At 39.0% G+C, this 13,264-nt stretch overlaps 1 protein-coding gene across 4 annotated transcripts; it reads left to right on the forward strand.

Annotated features, from left to right (window-relative positions):
• The first annotated feature begins 855 nt into the window (after window positions 1-855).
• On the forward strand, window positions 856-10,752 carry LOC123769017 (uncharacterized). Of its 4 annotated transcripts, XM_069309202.1 has the most exons (3): window positions 881-1,047; window positions 3,127-3,304; window positions 8,106-10,752. In XM_069309202.1, the coding sequence occupies exon 3, from the start codon at window positions 8,114-8,116 to the stop codon at window positions 10,154-10,156; it is 2,043 nt and encodes a 680-aa protein (XP_069165303.1). In that variant the 5' UTR covers window positions 881-1,047; window positions 3,127-3,304; window positions 8,106-8,113; the 3' UTR covers window positions 10,157-10,752. The 4 variants fall into 4 exon arrangements, 3 of the variants coding, with proteins under 3 accessions (XP_045615918.2, XP_069165303.1, XP_045615919.2); XM_045759962.2 differs by lacking the exon at window positions 3,127-3,304 and having other exon boundaries at window positions 856-941; XR_011223671.1 differs by lacking the exons at window positions 3,127-3,304; window positions 8,106-10,752 and adding an exon at window positions 6,428-6,531.
• The last annotated feature ends 2,512 nt before the right edge of the window (window positions 10,753-13,264 follow it).

Genomic DNA, 13,264 nt, shown 5'->3' on the forward strand with positions numbered 1-13,264 from the left:
AAGCATAGAGAGCAGATAATAGCACTAGTTACGTAGTGGTTTTGAAGTGATTACCTCCAGGGTACCACCTCCCTAAAGACTGGTTAAGAGTTGTAAGATTGATTGATGAAGATTAAGCCACCCAAAAGGTGACATGGGCATGAATAGCCCGTAAGTGGTGGCCCTTTGGAGCCATTACCAGTATCATTACCTGATACTGGAGATCTGTGGAGGTGCGACTGCACCCTGCGTGACGGGAGATGTCTCCCCCGTGAAAAAGAGTTGTAAAGATGGGTGTTTTTTTATATATAATAGAGACACGTTAGAATCAACAAATAGTAGATTATTATGTTATTATGCATATTCTGGACAAGTCCCGCATATTATGAACAAGTATAGAGAGAACGTCAAAAAACAAAGAAACATAGTTTTAAAGTAAGATTCATATGTGGATCCCTCTACACGTGGAAATGTTAAATGAAGCTATAAAATTGCAATATAAAATATTGTAATTTCTGTATTGCATTGATTTGTGAGCCCCTTGAGGGACCTGAAACAGAGGAAGGTACAAATAGCCTAAGCTACTTGTATCCATTCTTTGGGATGTCTCTTATTATCTCGATAAACTTACATGAACTTAGAGTGGTTCATTTCCAATCCCCAAAACAGACACAGCCGTTACATACATACATACATACATACATACATACATACATACATACATACATACATACATACATACATACATACATACATACATACATTCTCCATCATCTCCATCTCCCGCCATCATCCCCTCTACAGCATCTAGCTATCAGCATCTCCCGCCGCCCCTAGTGACCTTGTGACGTTCACAAGTGAAGAGCAGCTGGCGTGGTGGGTGATGGTGATGGCTGGCCAGTGGAAGGTAGGCCGCCGGGGGAGCTGCACGTGTCGTCCGCTGCCTCCTCCACTAACTGAAGGTGAATAGAACGCCTCGTCTCGTCCTGATTCGGAGAATGACACGGACTGTGAATGTTTACTATGGTGATTCTCAAACGTTGTGTCGCTTGTGTGTGAACATCTAAGGTAAGACATTGATAGTGTAGCTTTGAGCGTTGTTTAGACGCTAAGTGGAATGTTATTTTTTTTTATATAATTTTTGTAAATCATTTGTTTTCAACACTGAGATTCGGCAATATTCTGAGCTATTTAACAGCATGATGAGAGAGCATATGACACGTTATGCTATCATATCTTCTACACAAGGCATTTGTTTACGTTTTGAAGCATTTACAGATGCGCAAATTGCTTGCACGCACAGAAAGGAATATTCGTGAGTGCGGGTGTGCACAAATCAGTATGAAAGGTTAGGCATCAAGGTGAGCGTACATCGCGGCGGGACAGTTAAGCACTGACACCAAGATTAGCACCAAGGCTGCAGTCTGAATCATCTTTAGTGAAGGCTGTTATTTCTACCAACATGGCGTTGCTTCAGGGTCGTAACTGATCTGCTTCAGGGGCGTGGCTGTAGCGCACCCAAATGTTGTTAAATCTCTTGGGTTAATGAGTCTAACGGGCCTGTTTCAGAGGGTCTATGCCACTGTATCAGGAGGGGGGGGGGTCTTATTTCTTTGCTGTAAGAGTGTATTTGATGCTGTTTCAGAAACGTGTCTTTGGCTCTGTTTCAGAGGCGTGTCTGTGGAAATGCTTAAGGGTATATAAGGGTCCCTGGTAAAACCGTGTCCGTGAACACAGCTCCAGGGTCATGTATGCGGAAGCCATATATATATAAGAATTGAAATGAAATAAGTTTATTGAGGTAAAATACACAAAGGGATGAGGTAGCTCAAGCTATTCTCACCCCGTTCAGTAAATCGTGTTAATACATACATAGACACACATCAAAAACAATAAACATATTACCAAACATTCTGAGAGATAAACATATACATTTCCTCATATATAAGAGGAGCGAGCGAATATATCACAAATGGTGTTGTTTTGACCCGATTTGAAATTATATAGTTCAGTTTTGGGTACCGTGCTATAGGATATATATAAATTCTCAGGAAAACACATAGATAATGACTATTGCCTGTGGAGGCAGAACAAAAAATTACTCTGAGGAAATTTATCCCATACATTAGGAACCTTCTATATGTAGAGATTCGAAAACTTAAAATACTTTCTGTAGAAAATCCAAATGCATGTAAGACATGTTTTTAATATACAAATGGCTGAAAGGCTATAACGAGACTATTAATAAGGTACTAAATAAACAAAAAAAAAAGAGTACGAAACAAAGGATATGTATTGGATAAATTCATATTCAGAAAAGATTTGGGGAAATGCTTGGAAATAGTGTTAGATTTATGGAACAGGTTACTAGGCAACTTAACAGACGAGTCGCCCGTTTAGTTCAGCGGTAGTTAGACAAGTAGTATGCAAGTATATATATAAATGTTTTCAATCCGACAATGTAGAGAAATCTTAAAAATATATATTCAATTAATATAGTTAGCCAACAAACCTCCGATCGAACTGAAAACGAGAAAACATCCAAGATTGATAGTTATAAAGGACTGTGGTAATGAGCTTAATACCGTAGCTTAACTGTGCTGCAGCGCTTTGTTGTTTTAGCTTCAGTTGCTCGAAACTTAAGTTCAGAGCAGCACGGGCTATGGCGAGCCCGTAGTGGACTTGCCTGGCGCTATGGCGAGCCCGTAGTGGACTTGCCTGGCGCTATGGCGAGCCCGTAGTGGACTTACCTGGCACAGGAGCGGGGCTGTAACTGTGCTGCAGCACGTTGTTGTTGTTGTTGTTTCATATTTAGCTACTCAGAACGAAGTGTCCATGTAGCACGGGCTATGGTGAGCCCGTAGCGTGCTGCAGCCGAATACCCACCTCTCTGCATATGCCGGACGGAACAGAAATGATTGTGTGCGTTTCTTATCACCTAATGAACTGTTCACCTAGCAGTAAACAGGTAACCCAGTTATAACAACACTGCAAATCAGACATGACAGGGCTGATCTGATCGAAACTTTTAAAATACTGAAAATTTCTTCTAAATGTCTGAAGTAACACAAACAAGGGGCGACGGTTTCAGGCTCAACAAGCCACAGTGTAGGACTGAAAACAGGAGTTGCTTTTTTTCACCCACAGGGCTATAAGCCCGTGGAACCGCCTACCCGCCGAAGCCGTAAATGTCAAAACACTGCTGAATTGTAAATGCCATCTTGAAAAAAATCATCAGGACAAATAGGGAGGATCTTAGACAAGCTGCCGACTTCCTGTCCTCGTCGAAGCCACTAGAGAAATAGTGACCCTCGGGTAAATTCAGGTAAATATTTGACACTTTTGTTTAGTATCGGAGTAGACGAACCTGAGACACCTGTTAGCAGGCTGAGAGCTTTCCCTTTCCATAGCTCATCTTAAGCCTTATCCCTGGAATCATTAGCCTTATCCCTAGTTATCCCTGGAACACGATCCGCTAATTGGTTAACGACCAAGGTCCCCAATTACTGCTGGGTGAACGACGGCAGTTAAGGATTGCAGCCCAGGCATCGAACCCACACGGGAGACATCTCCCGTCACGCAGGGCGCAGTCGCACCTCAACAGATATCCAGTATCGTCTATTGATACTGGTAATGGCTCAAAAGGGCCACCACTTACGGGCTATTCATGCCCGTGCTACCTTTTGGGTGGCTTAATCTTCATTAGTCATCGAACCCAGACAAAACCACTGGGGAAGAGTGGATCGTGCGTGCTACCACACCACCAGGGACTAATTTTAAAGCCTGTTAACTAAGGGCTAAGTGGTTAACCATGTGTCACCCTGAACCACTAATTAGTGACCTCTGTCGCACTTGGCCACCTAGTGTCGCACTTGCCCACCCAGTGTCGCACTTGGTCACCCCAGTGTCGCACTTGGTCACCCCTAGAGTCAATACTGGTCATCCCTGTGTCTCACCTGCTCAACACTGTGTCGCATTTGGCTTGGTGGGGAAGGGGAGAAAGAATGAGGCGGAAGAAAGGTTTAATAAATTTTGAGGGGGTGTAAGACATGTTTAGAGGCAGATCAAATAGGGATGGAAGAGGGAGCTAACGAAAGATGAACAAATAGGAGAAATATTAAATAACAAATCTTAGATATTTATGACGATTTTCCATATATTTATCGTTAAAATATACGCCGGGTGGTAGGGTTATTCCTCTAGCCCGTCCTCCTAAGGCTTTCCAACGTCAAGAAAACATTCAATATAAAGTGTCCTAACCTGCCAGAGGACCCAAAACAGAGAACGGGACAGTACGTCACTTTCGCCAGCCGCTTTCATTTTCTAGCGTTGAATATTCAATTATCGAAAAAAAAACATTTACGGGTATATCACAAGGCTCTTAATATTTGTTTACAAACACGGTTGCTTGCGTCAAGAATTTGCGTCATACACCAGCTGGCTTGCTTCCTGAAAGACTGTCCATGCTGATTAATCGATTATGTATATATAAATCCTCATGCGCATTACGCATTTTTTTTGGCCCAAAACCGTTCATCCACACCTGTGAACGGGACACGTTAATTGCCCGAAGGTTTAACCATTGCTAGTTAAAAATCCTGACACCTTCGTGGTTTTAAATGTTCACTGTGGATCATTTTACTTTCTTCTTGATCTATTACCTAACAAATACTGATATAGTTTGGTTTAAAAAGTCATCTTAACCTTGACCCCCCAAATCGTAACTTCTCCAACTAATAAGTGTATGTGAAAGCAAAGGGACGATAGATATGGATATATGTATGTGTATATACACTCTGTATATACACGTACATATATCCATATCTATCTCGTTCGCATCAAAAACAATGCCTGCGTTTTAAAACAAACCCAGAACAGGAAATATTCACCACAACATACCAGGAATCCTGTGTGACCAAAGGCATCCACATCTTGGCAACTGTACTAGCAGCAGCTGGTGGGACAGCTGGTGACACAGGTGGCAAGAGTCAGGTGGTGCGTGAGGGCGGTGGGACAGATGGTGGCACAGGTGGTGCATGGAGGGTGGTAGTGCAGGTGGTGATAGGAGGATGTGATGGTGGTACAGGTGGTAGTTTGTGCTGATGTGGAAGGCAGGAGGACAGTACTGTATAGAGGTGGCAGACCTTTGTGGTGAGGATATGATGCCTTTAATACCAAAGTTGTTACTTTTGATGGTCGTGCCTATAAATAAATGCCCTTGACCAAGAACTGAGCTCATTAATGGGTCACTCAGCGCTTATAAGTCGGTGAGGGATTTAGGTGTAAGTACTATAGGCAATGTAGATGAGAGAGGTTGTGAAGCTTAGGTTAATTAATCCTGGTGGTGATGGTTACGTCGTGAAGGCTGTTGTTGTGATGGTAGTAGAAGGGTGACAATAGAAAAGAAGGGAAGGAGATGTTTGCAGCTGAGGCGACTACAGTCAAGTCCGGTGTTTAAATTGTCCAGAGTTACAAACAACTTTTGCAATGTTTGCATTTGTCTTAATGAAAGGATTTCTGTATTATTATTATCAGTAGTAGTAGAGTATCATTCGCTTATCAGTGTTATTTACAATACCAAAATAGTCGACACTTTATAAGCAATACTCGCAAAAGGATGATGTAATATCCCAGTTTAAGCACAAAGAAAACGGAAGTTGCCAAGTAAGGGGACAATGACCCTTAGAGTAGGAGGTCCCACGCCTCCATGATTGGTGTTGGATTGCTATGGCCATTCTAGTACGAGTTGGGGTTTTTGTTAGTCTCACATAGTCTCACATGTCATAGCTCTTGACACAAACTAACCTTTCATATAGTCAGGGGTAGCTGCATATATAATGAGGATATACCTAAAATCCAACATTTCCTACAATCTTCCATTCTTCACTGGAGGAGGAGCACTTTTAAATCAAATGTATTTATTATATCTGAAAAATATATATTTTATCAGTCAAAACACATTTTTTGACAACTTGATAAAACGTTTTCTTCATTCTCATTTTAAATCACATAAATTTTGTACTCAATTTTTGTACAGTAAATATATTGGCTTGTATAAATCTTTATTATTTAATCTAATTCACTTGAATTTAAGGCATCCTTTCTAGAGATAAATTACAAGTAATCCTCTTTTTTTTTGTCTGAAGTAGTCTTGTATGAAGACACTGTGGCAGGTTCACATTGTCATTTAAAATGTCAAAAACCAAAGTTCATTAATATTAATCTCTAAAAGTAAAAAATAAAAGATAATAAATATATGTAGCTAAACTATGGCACAATTCAAATGAGATTACCAACTTTACTTGAATTTCAACAAGTCTCTTTGTCAAAAACCATTCCCACTGTCTTGAACTAAAACTTTCCAAAACTTGCTTTAATTTTGATAACTATTTTTTCAGGTTTCTTCATATGTTCTTCTAGAGCTGTCAGTTTATATTCTGCATTTCAGGACAGCAGAAAACTTGCAGAAAACAGAATTCCCCCAACAGATCTGGATTTTGCAGCGCACACACACACACAAATACCAGTATCTTTAAAATCGATTCATGAGCACTGTTTATTCAACTTTATAAGCTTTAGAATGCTGCTTTATGCTCTTTAGAGATGCCGTTATACAAAGACTTACTAATCATCACAAAGTGGTTTGTGCTTAGAATGCTGGCAGTATAATTTCCATTTGAATTCTAGATGCTTTTCAATTAGCTTTCGAGCATTAATTCAGTGTTGGTTTAATTCCTATTGTCAGAGACAGGAATCCTGTATTTAGGCTTTAAATTGAGGTCCAACTTAGGTTAACTACTGACCTTTTCCAGGATGCAATTCCCTACAGTTACCTAACTCATGGATACTTATTTACAACTAGGTGAAAAGAGCTATTACGCAAGAAAGTGAAAAAAAACATGCCCAACCATTTCTGCCCCGCCCAGAAAATGAACACAGAATTGTCAATTATGATTCAAGGATGTAGATCACTGTACTACAGGGCCAAGTGTGTCTTATATATCCACTGCTTGAATTCACTAGGTGGTGAAAAGTTTCTTCTAATATAATCCTATGCAGTACTGTACTAGTATGGTACTGTACTATGAAAAATACATTGCCAATTTAATGTCTAAATATGCTTTACTATTTAAACAGTCTTTCTGGTTGTCATATACTGAAATATAGAACAGGATATAATTTATGTCAGGAGGAACTATATTAATTTACTAAAACCTATTAAAACCAATCTAAATACAAATAATATTTCATTGCAGTCTGTTGAAAAATATACATAAAATAGCTATACTTATTCAACAATGTGGGTAAACCTTACCCGCCAGCTATTTTGTAATACTTTATCTGCATTTAACACTCACAGCACAACCATCCTGCTCATCATAGAAACTACACTAATGAATGCCATGCCAATACACTGTGTAATTCCCAGAAATCATTTATAATTTAGACTGCTGCAGTATATGCAATAGTACATAATTTAAAAATTTGCTTAATTATTCACAACAGTTTGTCTCGACTTCACATGCATGCGTGATTCATACCAACAAATCCATGCTTAGTACCTTCTTATAGACCATCAGCTGTACAGCTGGTGAATGAGAACTTAACAATGGGGTACCCTATGAAACACTTCCCTACTTGTATATGCCTTTCAACAGGTATAGATGTAAATGCAATAACCATCGGTAACAGTTTCTTCTTGCATCTAATGAGAATACCCTTCCACATAAGCTCACAGTAATATTTTCCATGCACAATTAAATTACGTGATATATCTGTGAGAAAACATTGAAACAGTATGATAGGATCAAACCTGCATCCGTAAACTCTTCAGGCACACTACTGGGTGGGCAATGATGAGGTACTGCACATTGAAGCCAATCATTGTTCATTCAGCAGTATGTGTGCCTGAATTCAGGGGCACGGATTTCATTGAATCGTACAGCTTCATCATTTTTTAAACTTTCCATACTTTCAATATCCATGTTAGTTAAGCTGACAATGATCAAACGTCTAAAACCTTTCCTTGCCAATACTGTAGTAAGTAAAAGCCGTTTGATTTCCTACTATGTTTGAAATGAAAAATATTTTCTGAAGTGTGATATAACATTTAGTTGTTCCTACAGGTGCAGTGATGGCTACAGTAACCTCCCCACCATCACTGCAACAGGTGTGTGAGGCAGCTGCCATTGCCTGGCTCATTCAGTGGTCGGGCACCTTGGGTGAGGTTGCCGCTCAGGCGGCATTTCTAGAGACGCACGTGATCTCATCTCCCTCCTCAGACAGTCTTAATCAAAATCTACCTGAACAGTGTCACAAAAGGAAGGAAAATACAGAGAAAATTACCACGTCATGTGTAAGTGAAACCAATGGAAGATGCTGCAGCAAAAATTCTGTCTTGAAATATGATACTCAAACTACTGACTCTAATATTGTTGAAGATCAGGTTCATTCGCTAACAAAAGTGCACATACAGAACTTGGGCACTATAGTAATGAAATTTGTCAGTAGCAGTGTACCTAAAGTTACAAAACAGTGTAGTGAAAAAGTAACAAAGACTGAGAATTTGAACCAAGTATATTATCCAAGTGCCATTCCTCAAAAGCTCCACAAAAACACATTAAAAGGGAACATAAAACACTGCTCAACATACCTTAAATCAATCTTGCCACCTCTACTGATTGATCAAATATTGACCTCTGCCTGGAGAATTGTCTCAGAGCAAATGATCATTAGGTGCCAAGAAAAACTTGTTGCCCGAAGCAATGAAAATTACATCTTTAATTACCAACTAGCTAACTGGACCAGAAGAGCTCCTGTTTTGCTCTTAATTGCTGCAAATATTTCAAATAAGAAGTTCCCCTTAAATATATCAGATATAGCAGTAGAAAACTTTGACTATATACTGAATTTTATGCACAAATACCTACCCTTGGAACAAGTGAATAAATTAACTTTACCAAAAATGAGATTCAACCTTAATGCACAAGTTAAAACTGAAAGCTTTGATGTATTCAAAGATATTCTTCAAAAAACTTCATTAGTAAGTCTCACTTTAAACTCTAATGTATGTGATGATAAGACATTAAGCCTCCTCTCACAACTACCCCTCCAAGAACTGGATATTACAAGCTGTACAGCAAAAGAGGAAGACATTATTAAAGGGCTTTGTGGGTTATCACTGTGTACAGCTTGTGATGTGTTTAAGGCTGCTGCTTGTGGCAATTTCTGGGACAACAAATTGTGCCCTCTTAGAAAATCTTTGTGTAGACTTTCTATTTCTCTCCGTTATATACATAGCCTGGTGTACCATGCAATCCTGTTTATATTTCCCAACTTGCAATACTACAATCCACACATAAATATCATTCAGTGTGTTCACAGTTATGCAAGGGTTTTCCAATATATCAATAATGGCAACTCTATTCACAATCTACCTACTCTAAAACTAGAAAGAATAAACATGGGCCATGCCACTGTAAATGAAATCTCAGAAATGAGTCAAGTCTGCCCAGCTGTAGAGAAAATATCACTAATTGTTGAGCTCGACTGCATGGAGACCCTGAGTGCACTAACCACATGCAAACAATTAACCCATATTGAGCTTGCCTATTACCCACCATTATCTTCATCCATTCCAAAAATAAATGGAAGAGAAATCCTTCCTATCATCATGTACTTTAAACCACAAATACAATATCTAAGCCTCACTGGCTTTAACATAAATGGCAAAGTTCTACATGAACTCTCCCAGTTACCAGTATTAAAATCATTGGAACTGCACAACTCGTGGATATCAAACCCACAAACTTGCCCTCAAAAACCATTTCCTCATCTGGAAAATCTCTCTCTCCAGTTTCTTCCCCCCAAATGCACAATGCAACTTCTCACGGCAAGCTCAAATTTAGTCAATTTAAGCTTTGACCACATAGCTTCTGACTGGGAGGGAAATGACCTCACTGACATACATATAAAACACCTAGTGACTTCAGGAATGATCAGTTCTGTTCAGTCCTTTTCAGCATCATCTCCTTTCCTCACTCTTGCCTCTCTGAAAGTGTTGTCATTTCTACCATTCTTGAAGAGCATTAGTCACGTTGCCCGCTGGGGTTTAACACCAGAAGAATTACGTTGTCTCAACCACTCTAGCCCACCTCATGTCCAATGCATACCTTAATTTAATGCTTAGTGCATTACTCTGCTTCTCAGGGATCAATTAGCTGTCCATTTTAATAAGTCTAAATCCAAAAGATTACATTTGTTTCTTTTCCTCGCATACACACACATAAAACAAATACGCACACATACATGCATGCCCAAATCAACAGTGCTCAGACCACTATGGCAGTGCAACATGTGCACTGTACATTCATTAAGGTTTTCCCCATATTTAATATTCATTCATTTTTCCAAGAGCATACAAACTAAAAGCTTCTACTGAAAGCTGATTCCCACACATTTAATTGCATGACTCTCAGGAGCAAAAAGCCACTGATACTACAGCTTTTGTGCTGCAAAAATATTGAGACACAGTATTTTGAGTCTTACTACAGTAGCAAATAACAGCCTACAGTGCTGCTGCTTCATATGCAGAGAGCATAAACAGCACATAAACAGCTCCTGGATAACAAAATGCTTCCATAGTATTTAGCAGCAATATATTACTATTGAAATTTTCAATGCTTACATTCTCCCAACATTGATTATCTGACTTCAAAGTTAACTACAGAGAATTTATATATATATTTTTTGTAATAAAATGACAAAATGTTTGATTTGTGTATTATACATATATTATAAGGCTGATTTGATTCATAATTTGAATGAAACGTTTTATACAAATTTGTAGATTCCATTACCTTCCCTGTGCATAATCAATAGCCAACATCATTTCATAATACATTTTCCAATAAAATAAACTAAACTGCAGTAATAAATCCCTGTAGTAAAAAAAGTTTTATGTAACTCGACTAATGTTGAATTTCATATAGGTTTTTTTTTTACTACAGTTCACATCTGCAACAACAAATTGTCATAGACTGCAGCCTAATTTTCATTATTGTGTTTAAGTAAATATATCAATTGAAGCAAAACCCTTAGCCAAAGTATTTTGCAGGGTCAAAATAATGTGAGTTGCCTAGTCAACCCATATTTTATTCAAAAAATAACTTGAGTTGAGCACTGTTCCAGAATTGTAAAGGTCTCAGTAGTCCCAATGTAGTCTCAGTTATTAAAAGGGGGGATACATAAATGACATTTATCATCCAATTACTTACACACAAGTGTTTGAAGATAATTTTAAGTGCTAATGTCAAAGTTCATTCATATTCATCATGAAATACAGCTTAATAAACAAGCCACAACATGGCTTTACAAAGTACAGTACAATCATGTTTGACAGATTTACTCTTTTCAAACATGTCTGAAGCAGTAGATAGCACTCATTATTATTCTATGCCGGATGCATCAATAGAGAGTTCAAGGAAAGGAATGTGAAATGCACAAAGGGGATAACCTTGGAAACAGAAAATTCCTGAAAGCCAAGGGATAGACCACTATGGCAGTCCCTGAGCTGGCTACAGATTGCAAAGTCTGAGCAAATGTCAGAGTGCATGGATAGCAACAGCTATCTTGAGGTTATCTTGAGATGATTTCGGGGATTTAGTGTCTCCGTGGCCCAGTCCTCGACCAGGCCTCCACCCCCAGGAAACAGCCCGTGACAGCTGACTAGCACTCGGGTACCTATTTTACTGCTAGGTAACAGGGGCATAAGGCGAAAGAAACTCTGCCCATTGTTTCTCGCCGGTGCCCGGGATCGAACCCGGGACCACAGGATCACAAGTCCAGCGTGCTGTCTGCTCGGCTATCTACCGAGGGCTACCTAGGGAGCCGGTAGGACTACCTGCAAATTCCACCCAGTAAACTGGAGAATCAGATTATCCAAATGGAGAAGACTTGTAGGCCTGATTGCTCATCACACAAGTCTTCAGGGGTGAAGACACAAGCATAAAAACACAGATGAAGTCTTAACATCCGTGCCTCCCCACCCACTACATTGCCCAATTAGGAGACAAGGGCAAATATAAATCAAGCATTCCAGGGATAGTATACGCATATCATCAAGGAGTCTGACAGCAAACCGACAGGATCTGAGGCTAAATAGTAAGAAGACTACCTACCCCTCAATGTCTGCTTTAAAATAGACCAGTCAATTTGCACTTAACTTCCAATTTAACCTTATCCCTCACCAGAGAATCATGTTACTCCCAAGAGTTACAGCCTCTGCTCAGACTTCCAGATGAAATTTCACTCCCAGATGAAGGGAAACTTGGAATACACAGGTAGCTCAATATTTGCACAGTATTGGATTACACAGGTAAGCACTTTTACACTAAATTTGGAAGTGAGCAGGAGAATTTTAGAAGTACATTGCTTAAGAACTGATTAACATAGATTAGTGAGGATAATTCATAATAATCCTTGTGTCTACCACTTTCTCATCAGCTAGTCAGGTTACTACACAACCTTTGGGTTATATTTTTGTAACAATGCACATCTCAAGCATTCTTAGCTTTAATGTGTGTTGTATTTGCTGTTGGTAAGTAAAAAGAGCATTAAATAAAGATAAATTTGGTGTTTTGTTGAGCAAAAAGTAGAATAAAATTGACTTTTGGAATGCTCTTGAATAATATAACCCAAATTTTTCCATGTACAGTATCTTCAAGTTTCATTTGTGCAGATTTTTATGGGCATGGTTTTCGAAACAACATAACCAATGTGAAAATTGAAAGACATTTGTATAAGTCTCTATAGATGCCAAACAAGCCGACCAAGTTGTCTCTTTTTTTTTTTTTTTTTGACCCCCTCACCTTAGCCCAGATGAGTTTTATAAGTCACTTCAAACTGCCTTTTGTGTCAAAGTACATGAGCCCTTCACCACATCAAAACAATGACAGGATCTGAGGCTAAATGGTAAAATGAATTGTGGACGAGTGGATTGTTTTAACTCTGACTACTTAAACCTTTTTTTATTTTCTGTTTTATTTTTATTTTATTTATATATACAAGAGTTCTTAAATTCTTGTAAAAGCCACTAGCACGCAAAGCGTTTCAAGCAGAACCTTAATCTTAATTTTCCTTGCAATACAAGTCGCCAAATCGTTTAACCAGGTACCCATTCACTGCTAGGTGACCAGAGGCTTACAGAGATGAGATTGGCTAGGATTGGATCCTAGCCAATCCTCCCAATCCAGTATATGAACCCGAGACAAATCGCTCACGAAGT

The sequence above is a fragment of the Procambarus clarkii genome, chromosome 64, assembly GCF_040958095.1.
Source record: "Procambarus clarkii isolate CNS0578487 chromosome 64, FALCON_Pclarkii_2.0, whole genome shotgun sequence".
NCBI lineage: Eukaryota > Metazoa > Arthropoda > Malacostraca > Decapoda > Cambaridae > Procambarus > Procambarus clarkii.